The following is an 18,249-nucleotide window of genomic DNA, read 5'->3' as shown; positions in this document are numbered from 1 at the left end:
CGTTAACCACCCCCACGCGCCTTCCACCACCCACCCTCGCCATTGCCTAGGAAAACGGACATTTAAACGTAATTTTTCATGGTCGCGTAAATCATCCGGCCCTGTCATAATTTCGCCTCTCTTGAACCTGATTCGCAGTTGCGTCGTTTGCTTGACGCACTTGCATGCATGGCCTTCCCCCGAAAGTAGCACCCGGGAAAAGTACTATGAAAAGGAAAATTTCAATGTCCATTTCTATATTATTATTATAGATTGCGGATTTTTATGCAGAAATTGTTTGCATTCGTTGCGAAACGTGAGAACCAACAAGATTGATCCAGACAGGTTAATTGATCTATCTTTTTAGTGGCTTACTAGCGTAAACAATGGTGAAAATGTTTATTGCAATTTTCAACCTATTTTGGTTATTTCATTATGCGGCGATTTTCACAATTTGTAATCGTTTGTAACTCGTAAATCAATTGACCAACTTGGATGAAATGTTTAACTTGTATACAGGGTGATTCACACAATTGGAGTACGCTGTGTCTTTGTTTTGATTGAAGGTAGCGTAGGGGTTATGCGGAGATTATTGTCATTTTTTTAAATGGATACCTACATTTTTTATGCATACCGAAAATTGCTCAGTTAACCAGACATTTTGGAGAATTACGTTTATTAAAGTAGATATTCGAACTCTTCATTCCAGTGCATCGCTGTGGCAACTGTATTCGTTTGTATAACGAAATGTGTTCTAGATATTCAGTCAGAGAACAATAATTTTTACTTCTAGAATGTAACATCTACTAAAAATACAATTTTTCAAAATATCTCATTAACTCTCCGTTTTTTGGCCATGTGATCCTTTTTTGTCTGTCGAATAACGAGGAGAATTGATACGTACAGTCGCCGCGGAATGTATGTTGACAGGTTTCAGAAGTGTCTATTTCTGATGAAAGACCATTTTTTTCCAGGCTCTGATCTTATGCATCACTCATTGTTTACTTCCACTAGCTTACTGTTTAGTTTAGTTCAGAAAACTGTAAATAACAGACGCATAGTTTTCAGTTTGCATAAAGTAAGTTGACACGTAATTTTGAGAGTATTTTGTTATGATACGTTTATACAATACAATAAATGTTAATCAATGATTTATTTGTTTTTTCTCAATATTGAACAATATCCTCCATATAATATCACGTTAAATTATAGACATTGGTTTATAGTGCCGAAAACTAGAGAACTCACACCTGCAGAAAGGTCACAAATATTTAACAGAAGAACAAGAGGAAATTTTTTATGAAAAATTGCTTTTGGTTTCAACATTTCTGCGGAAGGCGTAAGGAAAATAGTACATGGATTAGAACAGAATGGAACTGCAGAAAATCAAGCAAAATTTGGTCGTCCGCGGAAGACAACTCGCAAACAGGATCGGGTGATTGTACGAGAAGTGAAGAAAGACCCCTTTGTTTCGACCAAACAGTTGAAATCTGAGTTAAATCTACCGATTTAAGAAGCACAAATTAAGTGCACGCATAAAAGAAACAGGATTCGCAGGCCGAATATCAAGAAAACGGCCATTCATATCTAAAATTAAGGCTAAAAAACGTTTGGTGTTCGCGAAACAGTTTAAAAACAAATCACCAGATTTCTGGAAGCAGGTTATATTTAGCGACGTGTCAAAATTTGGACTTCGATGTTGTAATAGAAGAAAATGTGTATGGAGAAAGCAAGGTGAATGCTTCAAATCAACGGTGATAACGCCTACAGTAAAGCATGGTGGAGGATCAGTGTGCGTTTGGGGTTGTTTTTCTGCAAAAGGTGTTGGCAATTTACATTTTATAGACGGGCTAGTGACAGGAGCAGGGTATGTAAATATTTTGCGACAGAATTTACAAGATTCAATAATATGAGTGAACATCCACGGTGATTATATCTTCCTGCAAGATACCGACCCTAAACATAAATGCGAACTAGTTAATTCATCCAAACATAAATTCAATTGTTACCATGGCCCCCTCAATGTCCCGATTTGAATTTAATCGAACGCCTGTGGGATCACTTAGATCAAAGAGTAAGAGAGAAATTCCGGAATAATAAATCAGTTTTTAAACAAGCACTACCGAGTGCTTGGATTAGTACTGACGAAAATGTTATAAATAAGTTGTTTGAAAGCATGCCTAGAAGCCTTGAAGAGGTCGTAAGAAATAAAGGGTACCAAACATCATATTAATTATGTCGTTTTATTGTTAAAAATTCACTCAATTACGAATTTTCAATGCTGTCAACATACTTTCCGCAATCGATAAAAAAGTTATTTAATTTTTTCTGTCATTATTATAAACTTTATGTCATCCTCGGTGCTACACATACTAATTTGTACTATATTAAATAACATACATAATACAGGGTGTTCCACGCAATTGGAACAGGCTGTACCTCCTGAACGGTTCGGAATAGAAGAAGATGTTATAAGTACAAATTGAATAGTATCAGACGGTGCATAATATGTAACTAATTATATGCACTTTTGTGCATCGGTACATCAGAAAAATGCAACTGTACTTTTTTTTTAATGGAATGTCTTATTTTTTATACCATAGATACATGTAGATCGATAGAGTATCAAATTCTGAGTATAAAAGTGTTGACCCCATATGTCCTAAATCTAATAGTTAACGAGATATTATCCAAAGAAGGAAGAAAATTGTTTCGATAATATCTCGTTAAGTATTATTATTAGGTTTAGGACATACGGGGTTCAACACTTTTATACTCAGAATTTGATACTCTATCGATCTATAGTTTAAAAAATAGGACATTCCGTTTAAAAAAAAAGTGCAGTTGCATTTTTCTGATGCACCGATGCACAAAAGTGCATACAATTAGTTGCATATTATGCACCGTCTGATACCATTCAACTTTTACTTGTAACATCTTTTTCTATTCCCAACCGTTTAGGAGGTACAGCCTGTTCCAGTTGCGTGGGACACCTGTATATATTTTCGATTAATTCCTAAATTATTGATTTAAAATAGACAATATGCATGTTAGTGACCTGTCAACATGCTTTCCGCGACGACTGTATGTCTCACAATTATTAACACAATACCGACCGGTGATTAATGCATAATTTCGAAAAATCTATGGTACATGGCTAAACACTTTTGAATGGAACCTTCAATAGCAACAGCAATTTTTATTGTGAACTGACAACTCACCGTCAACAATGTCATCTAATAGTTTCATTAAAGATTGCAATGTAAAAGAAAATTTCTATGCTTTCTGTTGGTACAGCACAATTATTGAAAATCCTATTAATAGGCTTCCGGTAGGTAAAGTGTTAACTTTCCTCAACAATGATTAACGCTTCCCAGGTATAGCTGCATAAAGTATCCTAGGATTCCCACCCTTCTTTGCTTTATAAATAAAATCATACGTCAAGGAGTTATGAAGGTGAACCTTCATTCTTTGAATTATTAGTTCTTTTTGTAGGTGAACGCGTCAATGATTTATGAAGGGTCAACTTTGATTTCTTAAATTACTAGTCTTTTGTAGACGAAGGTCAACTTTGATTTTGTGAATTATTAGTTTTCTTGTAGATGGACGCGTCAAGGACTTATACAGGTCAACTATGATTCTTTAAATGAAGCAATATATTTTCTTTTGCACCGATCAATGCAATTTATTCTCTGTAAAAAGATATATTAACTAACCTATCTACGTTGAAAAATGATTAGTTATTCTAATTTGTGCCCCCATTTAGAAAATCAAAGAAACTAATAATAAGTACCAGGATGTTCATCTCTCGAAACTAAAGTTTAAACTCAATTTTTTATGTTTAAGTTTCAATTTTAGTTTTTAACAAACGCTGCGAACTTTTGTTCCAACCGAATACACTCGTAAAGAGAAAAAAGAGAAAATTTTGAGAAGTATCGGAAAAACTATAGGAGACAAAAATAATCTTGTACAGAGATAAGTTGTACAGTTCCAAATGTCCAAATATACAAGTTTCGTTTAATTCCTAAATGATTGATTTAAAATAGAAAATATGTATTTTTGAGACGTGTCAACATAGTTTCCGCGACGAGTTTATATGAAAAATGTAGGTGTCCATTCACAAATATGTCAATGACCGCTACGACGCTTCCACCAGGGAAGAAAAGGGTTGGTGTTAAAATCGGCAAACGAACTGGTCGTAAGGTAATAATGAAGGATCAGCATAAAAACAGACCGGCTGAAGATCGATGTTAGCCGAGGGTACGGGAATCGAATTAACCGAGGAACTCGGTTTATTGTTGACGCGTTCATAAGATCCGACGGAAGTAACAGGGTGCGGCGTGGGTGGCGGTGCGGCCTCCAGCTCGAATCTCTTAGCTGAGTATATCCGCGTTGCGGTAGAATGGCGCCGCAACTACCCTACAAGGGCAATACATCGTGGTAGTCGGGTGTAGGGGAGTTTGTAGAATCCACTTAAATCCGGTGTGATTTAGTTGGGCACGCGGCCCCTCGGACTGAATAGCGGCCTCTCCCGGTAAGTAACAGAACCTCAAGGCTTTTTAGACTGATAGGAACGGTTAAAAAGCTATTCGCCACGCCGCTACTTAGTTATGCCGGATAAATCTGCGCCTCGCGCGCGCGTTCCTCGACTTATATTCCTCCTTCCTCAGGATCGCGAGAAACTGAATTTCAGGATTTACCAAGCATGCTTTTAACGGAATATAATTACCGGGGTCCTGTTCGGGAAAGAAACCGGACCAGCTCGGACATGCCGCGATCCGCGAGAAGTCTTCTGCGAGGGGTAAACGGGTTAAGGACAAATCTCTCTCTCGAGGATTTCCGGTGTTAAAGGTTAAATTGGTAGACTGCAAAATAAAGATAAAAAAGTCTGTATAAATGAGCCGTTCGCATGCCAAATCGATTAACTCCACGTTTTGAAATATTTTGAATTTAAGTGTCAAAGCACTTTGGTTCAGTCGTAACTCTTTTATTTACAATAAATTTCTCGAATAATACAGATTAACACCATTAAACGACAAAATAGACAAAATTTATTAGCGGTTAATGAACTTTTTCTGCAATGAAAAATATAGTTTGCAGACTGATGTTGGTGTTATTACTTCTTTTGCACTTGTCAAATCGATCAACTCCCTTAGTCACCCAAAAGTTGTGATATTAATAACGATTACACCAAGGCTATTCTATCTTATTCATTCTACATGTCTTTATATGAAAGCTACATCTGCATTTATGCGTTATACAATGTTTATTACAATTTCTATATGAAACGGAATTTTGAAAAACAATGTATATTCTGTTTTATGGAGTTAATCGATTTGGCAAGTGATGAGCAGCTCAAATTGTACAAAACAGCCAAATAGAATTTCAAAAGAAGGTCAATTTGTTGATCAGTTTCCGAGACAAAAATTCATAAGTACATACACTCTTGATTATGAAAATACCATTCCACGAAGCTTCCGAAAAATTGGAAACTTCAGAGGCGTGTATAGTTTTAACAAATTGGAATTCGGTAAAATGATGATTTAAATCTCCTCTCATTCCCCATATATTATCCTAAAAAGAATTAAGGGATCACTTGTACGAATCCGAAAAATTGCTCCCACTTTACGTGATCATAACTCCGTCAAAAATTGCCATATCGATATCGTTAAACAATGGTTTGAAAGCCTGAAACCTAGTTTCAGATGCTCTGTTTCAAATTGTTACTATGTTGGTTTTTTGCAAAGTTATAGTGAGATGAAGACAACATTGACGGTTAACAAAAATTTTGTGCAACTTTGGAACATCACACGGGGAGCAACAAATTTGTTTGATAAATCGTGTTAATATCATTTGGAAGGGCTATCTTTCCTGTGTAATTTGTGTGGTTGTTGAATATTGTGCGATTTTTTTATTCGAGTTATTCAACATTGAAGTGGGAGCAATTTTACGGGTTCGCACAATTGATCCCTTAATTCTTTTGAGGAGTGTATTATCCTAAAAATATTCAATTTTAAGCCAAGTCTCTGATATTGTGTAGAGACATGGATTTTTATTAATAATCCGTACGTTTTCTCTCTTTGTAAAGATAAGAAAAAATTGAGAACTTTAAATGCTTGTATTTTTTAAACAAACTTGAAGTTGCTAAAATGGTGACTCAAACCTCTCCTAACTTCCCATATATTATGTCATACAGGATTAAATTTTATTAAAACCTTTGATATATATATATTGTCCGAAAACATGTTGATTTTGAATGATCTGTCAGTCCTCTGTCTTCATAATAATAAGAAATATTGAGAATTTCAAAGGCTTGTATTTTTCAAACAAATTAGAATACGCTAAAATTATGATTTAACGCTCTCCTAATTTCTCATATACTATTTTACAGTATGAAAATTTACAATATTAAATTCAAGTCCTCCATCTATCTATAGATAAGAAACAATAGAAAGAACTTTAAATGTGCTCGTAGTTTTCGAACAAATTCGAAACTGACAAACCGACGACATAAACAACCCTAATTTCCGGCCGAGATTCCGATCAATCGATAATCTCGTCCGCCATATCGCGGTTCGAGTGACAAAATCAAGTTTGACTTTTCCCTGGGAAGAGCGCGTGTAGGTTTTCAATGTGCCCAGCGCATCTGCGGTTTTCTCATGGAAGTCAGCCCACGGAAGTTGATGGAATCGCGTACACGAACTTTCAATTTGCCTCTCTTTCAGCCGTCCCCGTTCCCATCGTTTAGCAGTGTTATTATTGTTCTTTGTTTCTCCAACTGTGCACCGACTTCTTTATCGAATTGTATCGAGGCACTTCCGTCTGATCACGAAGGATAAAACTATTGGCGAAGATGAGCGATATTTTTCCCCGGTAAGGATGCGGGATCACCTGTCGTAGAAACTCGTTAATTCAGTGGCGAGGGGGTTACTTACATAAACAAAGCTGTAGAATTGCGGTAAGGAGGGCTGCGAGTCTCCGTGCTGCCATGAGAATCAACCACTTTTGCGACGACAGTGCGGGAGATGAGTTGGCGATCTGCAAACAAAAAATATACCCGGTTAGGGGGCCTCTAACGTGGTAAAAAGAATGTTTGTGTTAAGATTTTTATTTCCTGGGCGGTGAAACTGTTGAAAATAAGCGGTTAAACTGTCCAAAATATATTTGTTTAGCTTTATGTTTGATTATTTAACCTGTTTAATTTACTTTACTAGTGCTGGATTCTGTAGCAGCCATTTTTCATCATGCGTACTGTCTATGAATCAATGAATAACATTTTCAGCGATTTAAACAATTGGAAATGTCTTTGTCGCTCTCATGTCCAATTACTTGACCTATTCAATTTACCTTACACATTTTTCCGATTTGTAGAAATTTAAATTTTCGGGGTGGTGATGGATTTTATAGCAGCCATTTTTCATCCTGAATACGCGTGGGCGTGAAGTCCGCCGCGGGAAAGTTCGTTATGAAGAAGGCTACCGCGGGAAAGTCCGCGAGCGTTAAACTTTAAGTAGTTCGCATGCGGAACGCCGGAAGCTCCGTGTTTACCAAATACAAGGCGTAATAAAGCGACTCTGACTCCTTGGCCGTAAGTCGAGTTGTCGACGGTTGGAAAGTATCTACCTATTGTCCGGGATCCCTTTATAATAGCAGTTTTCAATTACCCGAGTCACGAAACTGACAAACATCTTATTCGTTGGTTATATTTTTAAACAATTGCGATGGTTAATGTAATTCGGGCCTGGGCAACTTGCAGTCGACGACGATTCCTCTTCATACTCCTGGCTCTTCCCCGCCAAACACTTACACTCTTGTGGAGTGTAAGAGGGGAAGTGGGGGAAGTCATGAGACAGAGGAAGAATAATTTTGGAAATAAGCTGATGTATAACTTGCCATTACACGTGGCTGATGGTTAATGGTTAATGTGAAAAATAGACCAAAAGCTACAGTATACGTTGGAGATCTCTGTGATTTTTATTTAAAATAAACATTTCTAAGCTTCTTTTAATAGATCAATGTTTTATTATATTTTCTGACTCTTTAAGCTGTCTAACTTCCCTTACATGTCCCTCCACTAGTATTAGCCTTAACATTTACATACTCAGTAGCAGGAATACAATTTATGAACATTGCGCAAAATATTCTGACTCCAATAAAATTCTATTAGGTGTGCTGTAGCGGTGTGTGTTTTCATTCTCGCCATGACCGTTTTTATGTCAACAACTAGCCTTCTATGAATAAAATTCATCTTACAGCCCACAAAACTTGTGCATCAATTTCTGGCAGCCAAATATTCAGGCATGTTATCTTCTTTTCAATTTTTTCAAGCAATGTAATTTAAAGATTTAAAGTTATGTACTTTATGTGTTATATACCTAATGTGTTCTGCGGTACCTACATTACTGATGTTTAACTGTAAGATGTACATATATTAATATTATATTACTAATGTATAGCTTTATAACCCCCTATGGGGAGTTTCGATTAAGCTTTCAATAAAAAAAAAAAAATTTCTGGCAGAACGGTTGAGTTTTGAAAACCTTTTCGGTTTTCCGCTTATATCTCGGAAATCATGCGTCCTAGCGATAAGACCATTCTATACAAAACTAAAGGTGACAAAATGTGCCATAAGATTGACTGCATTCAGTTTTTCGGTATCTCGCATAGTTTCCGAGATATCCGCGCTAAAAGTTCACTAATAGCGCTGAAGAGTTAGATAGTCAAAGAAGGCAAAAAACGTGAGGAAAAAATTTCTTTTTCACAATTAGTGAACTTTGAGCACGGATATTTCGGAAACTATGCGAGATAGCGAAAAACTGAATACAATCAATCTTATGGCACGTTTTATCAGCTTTAATTTTGTATAGAATGGTCTTATCGCTAGGACACATAGTTACTTCTACGTGCCCCCTGTACACCGCTCACCTCCTAGGAGTAGGGGCTTTTAGTATGTTTATTTCCTAACTGGTCCAAACAAAGTCCCAAAGTTAAAAATTGTGTTCCTTCCATTTCCCTCTACACCCCCCTTACGAGCGTTCATTGACTGGACTAATGGTTCCTTTGACACTTTTCAACCCTATGATGCGTAAGAATACAATGCAATAATAAAAGTTTTACCCTGAAATTCAAGGTCAAGGATAATTTTGCGGCAACTTTTTTTAACAGATCTTCACCGATCATGAGGTGTAGAATCACGCCATGGTGGTCGTGACATATAATTTTTATACACCCTGTACTTATTACTTACATAACCTACACATTAGCATAAGGTTATTACTGTAATATTATGTATGTAAAACAGACTGCAGAATAACCTCTTACTGAAAGTTACAACTGTACAATGAAAAAAAGCTTCTTTTAATATAATACAGTCACTGAAAATGTTCGGTTAAATTCTCCTAAATTCATTGAACAGTTTTACAGGCATGTTACTTGTTAATTTTCCTGATGACCGCATAAAATCCGTAATTTTATAAATAGGACTAGTAAAAATTGTTCGAAAAAAGGTGAAAGATAAATTGATCGCATTAGGCGGATTAAATTGATTACTCCGGCAGTCCGCGGGGTTAGGAGCGATGGAAGGAAGGTGTCAAGACCGTCATCGATCCTGGCAACCGTTCTCGCCGCGAGAATGAATTCTATACACAATGGAGTAATTAGAAAATCGAAAGTATAATGGGCCAAGTAAAAAGTGGCCAGGAATAATGAGGCAGCCTTGAAGGGCCTTGGAGAAGTAGCATGAGACGTCGTCGACCGGCCGGCGACTCGGCCATTCATCCTTCGGGGCCCTTTTAAGTAATCCGCGTGCGTCGTTACCGGTTAATTGCATTTTACGGTTCATTGTTCATACGCGGCCATTCGTTAAAGCTCGATACTAAACGTCACCGTGAGTTCCGCCATGATTCCCCACGACGACAGAATAACGAGACTGGCGCGGCCGGGGCGTTACTATAATTGGTGACAGGGCAACTATAGATGTCGTTAATTACGCGAAACGAGTTCGACTTTGGACTCTCTCGCGACCTCGGCCACCTCGCGATTCCTGTGTCGGTTTAATTTTTTTCGTGGCGCAAAGGGCATTAAAAGCTGCAACGAAAAAGCCGATAATTAAAGACAATGCATGTTGCATTGTGAAAGAGCAAGCGAGAGAGGCTGGGAGAGCGAGAGAGAGGGCGTATTTGTTGGAAAATTCTTTTCTTTGGTTGGTGGTGACAGTGCTCTTAAGGAAAGCTTGGGAAAATTCACTGTGGTAAAGTTCGTAATTCTCGCTTTTAAATTGTTTGGACATTTTATTGGAATGTGCTCTCTGGATTATTCGAAGTTGTAGAGTCTTGTAACTTTGTAATAGAAGTTCGTTCGCAAAAATTTTTTTACTGTGAAATTATAGAGTTACAGTTTATTGTGTTGAATTAAATTTATTACTAGTTTTCGAATAAATATTTGAGTGGTCGTATTGACGTCTCTATTGTAGTTCCTTTGGTTTGGAGATCTTTGTTTATAATTTTCAGTCTGATAGAAAATTTTCCAATAAATATAGATATTCCTATGATAAAATAAATTTTTTAGATTATAACAAAAGTGGTTCACACACAGTAAGAGTACGTCCTTGTAAACAGGACCACTCTATCATGAAACTTTTGAAAAATTGACAACGTCAAAAGATTGTATTTTTTAAACAAATTTGAATTCGGCAAAGTGATGATTATTACTAAAATAAGTAGGTGGAGCACAAAATAGAAATAACATTGAATAAATTTAATAGTACCGATACGTTATTTACAACCTATGAAAATTATTAGAAGAAAAATCAATTTTTATGTAACTCCTTTTCTTGCAATTGACGCAGACAATTTTTATTTTGCATAAAAATCCACAGTCTAGTGATAACGTAAACCTCCCGCAATTTTCCGCGCACTACGTCACACGACAATTAATTTTTGCCAAACTCCTCGCAGGGTCCGCTCTAGCGGTTACGTCGCCCCGGACAAAAAGGACAAATTGCCGCCTCTTAAGAATACAATATGTATACAGGGTGTCCCAGCTAACTTGACCACCTTGAATATCTTTGTTGTTTTTAAAGATACGTCAAATGTCTGAAGGACAAAGTTGAATGGTAAAATGGGGCTCATAAGATACCAACAAAATTTTTTTTTTCATGTAATTTTTTTATGAGATTTCAAGGTCACCTTCATTTTTTTAATGGAACGAGGTATTTTTTAATACATCAATCGATGCAGCTGGACATTCGTTATAAAAAAATACTAACCTATGTATGTCGAAAAGTTAGTAAATAGTTATAGTTATATTTCAATTTAAATAGCTCTAAAATACCATTACTGTCGTACTAAGACGTTAGTATTTTCTTACTTATGTAACGTCTTAGTACGACAGTAATGGTATTTTAGAGTTTTTTAAATTGAAATATCTCCTGAACTACTAACTTTTCAACATACATAGCTTAGTACTTTTTTATAACGAATGTCCAGCTGCATCGATTGATGTATTAAAAAATACCTCGTTCCGTTAAAAAAAATGAAGGTGACTTCATATCTCTAAAAAAAATTACATAAAAACAAAAATTTTTTGGTATCGTATGGGCCCCATTTTGCCATTCAACTTAGTGCTTCAGACATTTGACGTATTTTTAAAAACAACAAAGATATGCAAGGTGGTCAAGTTAGCTGGGACACCCTGTATATATATTTTTTAAATAACGGTACATATTTTTCATTGTAAATAAAAATCAAATCATTTTATTTAAATTTTAATAAAAGAGAGCATATATTTAGAAAGAAACATAACATAACATAACATGACATAATACAAATTGTTAACCACATAATTTTTTACATTTTTAAATACTATTAAAAATGTGTATTATTGCACAAACAATTAAAATTCTATTATTTTGAAAATAAAAGAAGGTAACATCAACTACGTTAAAATCACAAAAAACATTTTTTTCTTACTTTCAGTTCTGCAAACTTTTTTGTTACATTTCTTAAATTTAAAAAATGAAATAAGCAAGTCTATACATGTTCAAACTTTAAACACAAATTGAAGCAGCGCTGTGCTCGCGTGCTAATGCTATTCTGTTCTGAGAAGTACATATATGCATGTTCAAAAGTACAAACAAGTTCAAGCAGCGTCCATTACAAATTCTGCGTTAATTTTTCAATAATAGTGTAAATATTTTTAGCTTTTAGACATAAACAATATAAATATGCTACGCACTGTAAATTTTTAGCGAACGAAAAAATCGATATGTGAGAAATTTTCTATTAATTGTGGGTATTTAACACATCAATATTTTTCTCACTCTTATACTGCCAAAATGGCGCCCCTAAATTTTGGCGTCCCGGGCAAATGCCCGGGTTGTCCCACCCCCCTAGTGCAGGCCCTGCTCCTCGAAATTTATTGCAAAAAGCAATGTTTCGCAAACGCCGTCAACATTCTCGCCGACAACAAGGAAACGAACAAGTTGCTGATCTCTTCGAACCGGCGGCTATCGAAGTTGTATAAGTTGTAATCGTCTATCACGTGAGACGATAGAATTAACGCTCACTGGATCTACTTCCTCTCAGAAGTACAATCGGATAGTAGCTATAGTTCAACCACTAATTCTACCGGCTTGAATAGCTCGCCGAATATTAATTTTGCGGGTGCAAGTTGGAATCAGCCGGAGCTCCACCAGTGTTAATCTTGAGCCTTAAACCTTCGGGAGCTCCACAAAGGAGTCCATGTATTAAACGAAAAAGCCAAACCCGTTCACCTTTAAACTTTTTTTATAATTATGTCAAATAAAATGGACAAGACAAAGAAAAAATATTGTCCTATAAAAGTCTGTTTAATCAAATGACATTGCAGAAAAAGGATTAGAATGATTAAAATGAAAGCAAGAAGTAGCCGCCATCTTCTCGACAACATTTTTTAACCGAAGTATCAATTTTTTTCTAGACAACAACAATGTTTACTTAAAAATAGTTTAGTCTAAAGAAACCTTTTCTCAACGCGCGCCATAATTTTTCCCTCCCCTTGTCACGTGACGTTCTGTCGTGCATGCGTCACGATGTCACGTGAATGATTCGGTACTGACGGAGAGAGGGTACCTTTTCCCAAATGAACTCTCTTGTTCCAAATCCGCAATTTTGTAAATTCTTTATCAAGTGGCATTTTATTCAGGAAGAATTACATTTCCATATAACTACACTCCTCAAAAGAATTAAGGGATCACTTGTGCGAACCCGAAAAATTGCTCCCACTTTACGTGATCATAACTCCGTCAAAAATTACCATATAAATATCGTTAAACAATGTTTTGAAAGCCTGAAACCTCTAGCTTCAGATGCCCTGTTCCAAATTGATGTTGGTTTTTTACAAAGTTATAGCGAGATGAGAAGACAAAATTGACGGTTAACAAAAATTTGGTGCAACTTTGGAACATCACACGGGAGCAACAAATTTTTTTGAGAAACCGCGTTAATATCATTTGGAAGGGCTATCTTTCCTGTGTAAATTGTGTGGTTGTTGAATATTGTGCGATTTTTTTTATTCGAGTTATTCAACATTGCAGTAAATATGGGCTTTTTAACTTTAACTGGCACCAGAAAGCGGAAAAATTATCGTAGAATCTTGTGCAAAAAAGCAATAGAAAGAGCGTTTCTTTCTCTTCAAGGCACTTCTTTTGTTTTTTCAATTACATTAACATTTCGATATACCAGGTGTTTCTGAAAATATGTTTAAACTAGAGGGTTATTGTTGCTCGCTCGATTCGCGAGCTCGCGAGTAGGGTTGTTTTTGCGAAAGGGCTAGTGGTACGCATGGCTAGTAGTACCTATAGCTATTAATGTTTTTTTTGATTTGGTGTGTGACTCTCCACGAGCCACACAAAGAACTTCCCGATTCGTTAGTTGCAGTATATTATTTTCATTATTAAGTGTACGTTTTAAGAAGATTATACGTTTTGAGGGAAATTCAATAGTTTTCTACTTATTAAAATGTTTGCTATATGGCGTCGCATTAAACGAACATCGCAGTCTCATTGCTCGCTTGGTTCCTTGTTAGGCCCTTATTAGACTAGGCCACTGGTGGGCAACTTGGTGGCGCAACTTGGTGGCGCCACCGAATTGAAGAGCTTTTATGAATCGGTAACTGGTGGTACCACCAAGCGTTCATTCCCGCTGTCGATGTAACGCTGTGTCGTGTTCTTATGTATTTTACGATAAATGTGGTGGTAATTTGAACGTCAATTGTTCATGTTTTCGCGATGCTGGTGGCGCAACTTGGTGGCTTTGTCTAATAGGCTACATTCAAATCAATACCCCGGCTGGTGGAGGCGCCACCAAATGTTGCCCGGCCGGTTGCCGATGCCGTCCACCAGATCGGCAACTATTTTTGGTGGCTCCACCAGTTACCGTAGTCTAATAGGTTACATTTGTTTCAATGCCCCACGACGTGCTGAGTTGCGCCACCAGTGGCCTAGTCTAATAACTAATAATAATAATAATAATAATAATAATAATAATAATAATAAAAAAAAATAAAAATAAAGCATAAAGCGCAAAGTTCATATCTAATAATCAGTTATATTATCAAAAAATGTAAAGAGGAGAAACAATATATTTTACAAATTATTTCCGAAAATAGGAAACAATATCCAGATGTATCAAAAAAGTCATTACGAGATAAATAAGTTATTTTATGTTTAATGTACTGTATTGTATGTATAATGTATATTTATAAAAATATAAAAAAATTTCTTAGATAAAAGTTGTATTGTTTATTAAATTAAATATAATGCAAAAAAAAATTTTTTTTGAACAGTCAATTTTTGAGATTTCAAGGTAACGAATTTTCTTTTTAATTAATGCTACATTTTGTTTCTACATTATTATAGTGCGTAAAAAGACAAATTCAACGATATATAAAAATATATACTAATGATATAGTACAGTGGAGAAAGTCGAGTTACAAAATTAAAAAATTTTCAAAGTCGATGCGGCAGCACTTCCCGTTATCCGATCGATTTCAAATTTTGCACACATTATTTTTGCGTCAAGTGTCACAATTCTAGGGGGTGTCCCGAAAAAAATTCGACAAAATAATTTTCACCAAGTATAACTAAGGTCCACCCTACTCTGAATACGCTACCGACGCGCGCCGGCCCATAGTGGAAAATGACCAAACTCGATTCAAAATCAAAGAACTTTCGATAGAAACGAGGTAGAGCGATGAAATTTTTTTTAAATTAAAGCTGAAACTTTGCAGAATATGACGTTTTTTACGAACGTTTTTTAACGTTGAGAAAATTCGTTGAACATGTAGAATTTCAAGAAAATGTGGTTGCTCCAGTACGACACGCGGAAAAAAATTTTTCTAACACGCTGTATGTCATTTCCCGTAGAATTTTTCACGCTGTTTTCAAATCTGGTCTCAAAATTTGTCTACGACCGATACGTAACGATGTCGATGCGGCAATTTTTGACGGAGTTATGATCACGTATCTTCGGAGCAATTTTTCTGGTTCGCACAAGTAATCCCTTAATTCTTTAGAGGAGCGTAGAAGAAACATCGAAATTCCGAACTCTATTTTCTGAAGACATTCGCCTCCATTTCGTTTGAAGGGATACTTTTTATCCGGAAATCTAGTACGCACCCGTTAACGGCGATTACGCGATAGAACGCGTTTATCTGCAGAGCGGAGACACGGAGAGCGTCTGCAGTTTCCTCTGCTTATCGGCGCTGCGTTCAATGCATAAAGCGCAAAGTTCATATCTTATGCATACATTCATGGAGGCAGTGGAAAGCCGGGGCGAGACAAGAGCCATAACTTACGTTACCGTTGGCCCCCTCTCTTTTTCGCCCTCGAAGCTCGCCGCATCGAGTATCGAAATAGTTGAGGAATCACGTGTGACGGGCAGTCGTGGATTTTGATACGAGAAGGGCACAAACCGATCAAAATTCCATTTCCTTGTGGGAATTCATTCGCTTCCCAGGGGCTCATTGAAAAATGGCCCACTTACCACGGCTCCGCGGCCTCCTTTTATCATAAATCAATCGCCCGCGTCTTTCCGCATGCTGCCTTCTCGTCCCCTTCTTCTTCTTCTTTCACTTTTTCCACTTCTTCTTCTTCTTTCCGACTAGTCTTGCTTCTCCGAGATTTTTCTTCTCCCCAATACTCTCCTCGAGCCACCCACCGCCGCGACTAATGGTACACTCGACTATTCAGAACGCTTATGGTTACTTTGCTAACCTGTTAAACGTCTAATGAGGCGAGTCGCGAGCTCGCGATGTTCAGATTTCGGAATTGTTACGTTTTGAGAAAAGTCAGATAAGGTGATAATCAATCACTTTTCCTTGTTGATGCTGGACAATTTAGAAATCGATAATGATATGATGCATTCGAAATTAGGAAGGGTTTACGTTATAAGTTTGCTGAGTCTGTATTTCTTTATAATATACAGGGTGACAATTATAAAGCGTTACAGACGAATATCTGCTGTTGGATTATTATCAATAAGTTACCAGTTCAATCAGTGTTAGGCAAATTTTATTTCAAATAATAAATAATTGTTAAATAATAAATAAACGTGTGATTTTAATTGCAAATAATAACTAAACTTTTTATTTAAATAAAAGTAATTTAAATAATTTCAAAAGTGATCTATTTATTAATTCTTATTTGCAAATAAAAGATTATTCATTATTTAGATTGAGGTGGAAATCACAAATAAATAGTTTTTGGTCTCCTCTTATTTCTTGTATTTTGTATATGTATACAATAAACACGTGCGCGTTTTTTGTCTGCTATAGCAACCTGTTCAGGTATATCGCCTAACTGCCTATAAAAAAATACAACTTAATTTATTATTTTAAATAATTCTATTTAGACTTGCTCAAATAATAAATAATTATTTTTGCTTTCTATTTGAATATCCAAATAACAAATAACTTGTTATTTACATTTTTATTTAAATAATTATTTATTTCTATGTCTAGACATCTGTTTGACGTCTACAGGACTTTCAGGAAACGTTCGTAGGACATTCGGGAGGTCTTTAAGAGATCCCTAAGAAGTCTTAAATGACCATAAATGTTAATTAAATTAAAAGAAGGCAAGAGTAAAAATAGATGTCGACAAAAACGAGTTTATTATATTTCAGTTTGAAATTGAAACTGAAAGTGATGTTGAAATTGAAGCTGAAAGTGATGTTGAAATTGAAAAGTTGAAGTTGAAATTGAAGAATTGATGTTGAACTTGAAGTTGAAATTGAAAAATTGAAATTGAAGAGTTGAAGTTAAAGCTGAAAGTGATATTGAAATTGAAATTGAAAGGTTGACAAAGAGTTGCATTTAAAATTGAAGCTGAAAATGATGTTGAAATTGAAATTAAAGAGTTTCATTTGAAATTGAAGTTGAAATTGAAAAATTGAAGTTGAAGTGGAAATTGAAGAGTTGCAGTTGAAATTAAAGTTGAAATTGAAGCTGAAATTGAAAAATTGATATTGAAATTGCAGAATTGATGTTGAAATTGAAGAGTTGAAATTGAAGCTGAAAGTGATGTTGAAATTGAAATTGAAAAGTTGAAATTAAGGAGTTGCATTTGATATTGAAGTTGAAATTGAAAAATTAAAGTTGAAGCTGAAATTGAAGAATTGAAGTTGAAGTTGAAATTGAAGAATTGATGTTGAAAGTAAAGCCGAAATTGAAGTTGAAATTGATGTTTGTTTATAACATTTTCCTATATTATTACAAATAACGGATATATTCAAGGTGGACATAGTTATTGCCCCACCCTGTATAAAATTTTTTGTTTTGTCAATATTAAAAAAGATATTCTGGGCGTATAAGAGGTAGGTTTATTTAATTTCAATCTTACAGTGAAGAAATTGACTTCGTTTACAAACCATAAGTCACCCCATGAGTCATATTATTTATTATATGACGTAATAAGTAAAAAATTGCCCTTGGGGGGTATATTTTTACTATTTTGAATTGGTTTATAAAAAATACAAACGGTCGGAGTTTCTACTCGGTTGCAACACGAACGATAGCTCTATCCGCGTAAATTTTCTTGCGGATTAAATTATCGCGATACAATTGAAGCAGTCGGTAATGGAAGCAGAAGTACCTAATTTTCGCGAAGTAGTGTACGCTGGCACATTGGTAAATTTGATGTTACATAGGGGCGGGCATTCTCCACGAAATTTCGTCGTGTGATATCCGTAAATTTAGTCGGTTTGTTAATTGATAAGAGGCATCTATTCAGAA

General features: G+C 35.8%; 1 protein-coding gene across 3 annotated transcripts in view; it reads right to left on the bottom strand.

Moving 5' to 3' along the window:
- Dip-lambda (Dpr-interacting protein lambda) overlaps positions 1–18,249 on the bottom strand; it is a 233,757-nt gene that overhangs the window by 48,221 nt on the left and 167,287 nt on the right. For all 3 annotated transcript variants that reach the window (XM_076442160.1, XM_076442159.1, XM_076442161.1), the window contains one exon: positions 6,915–7,017. In XM_076442160.1, the coding sequence (XP_076298275.1) occupies positions 6,915–6,969 (55 nt within the window). In that variant the 5' untranslated portion in view covers positions 6,970–7,017. The remainder of the gene's footprint in view (positions 1–6,914; positions 7,018–18,249) is intronic.

Source organism: Lasioglossum baleicum, chromosome 17 (genome assembly GCF_051020765.1).
Source record: "Lasioglossum baleicum chromosome 17, iyLasBale1, whole genome shotgun sequence".
Lineage (NCBI taxonomy): Eukaryota > Metazoa > Arthropoda > Insecta > Hymenoptera > Halictidae > Lasioglossum > Lasioglossum baleicum.
The sequence above is the reverse complement of the archived record's forward strand: the minus strand, read 5'-3'. Positions and strand labels throughout refer to the sequence as shown.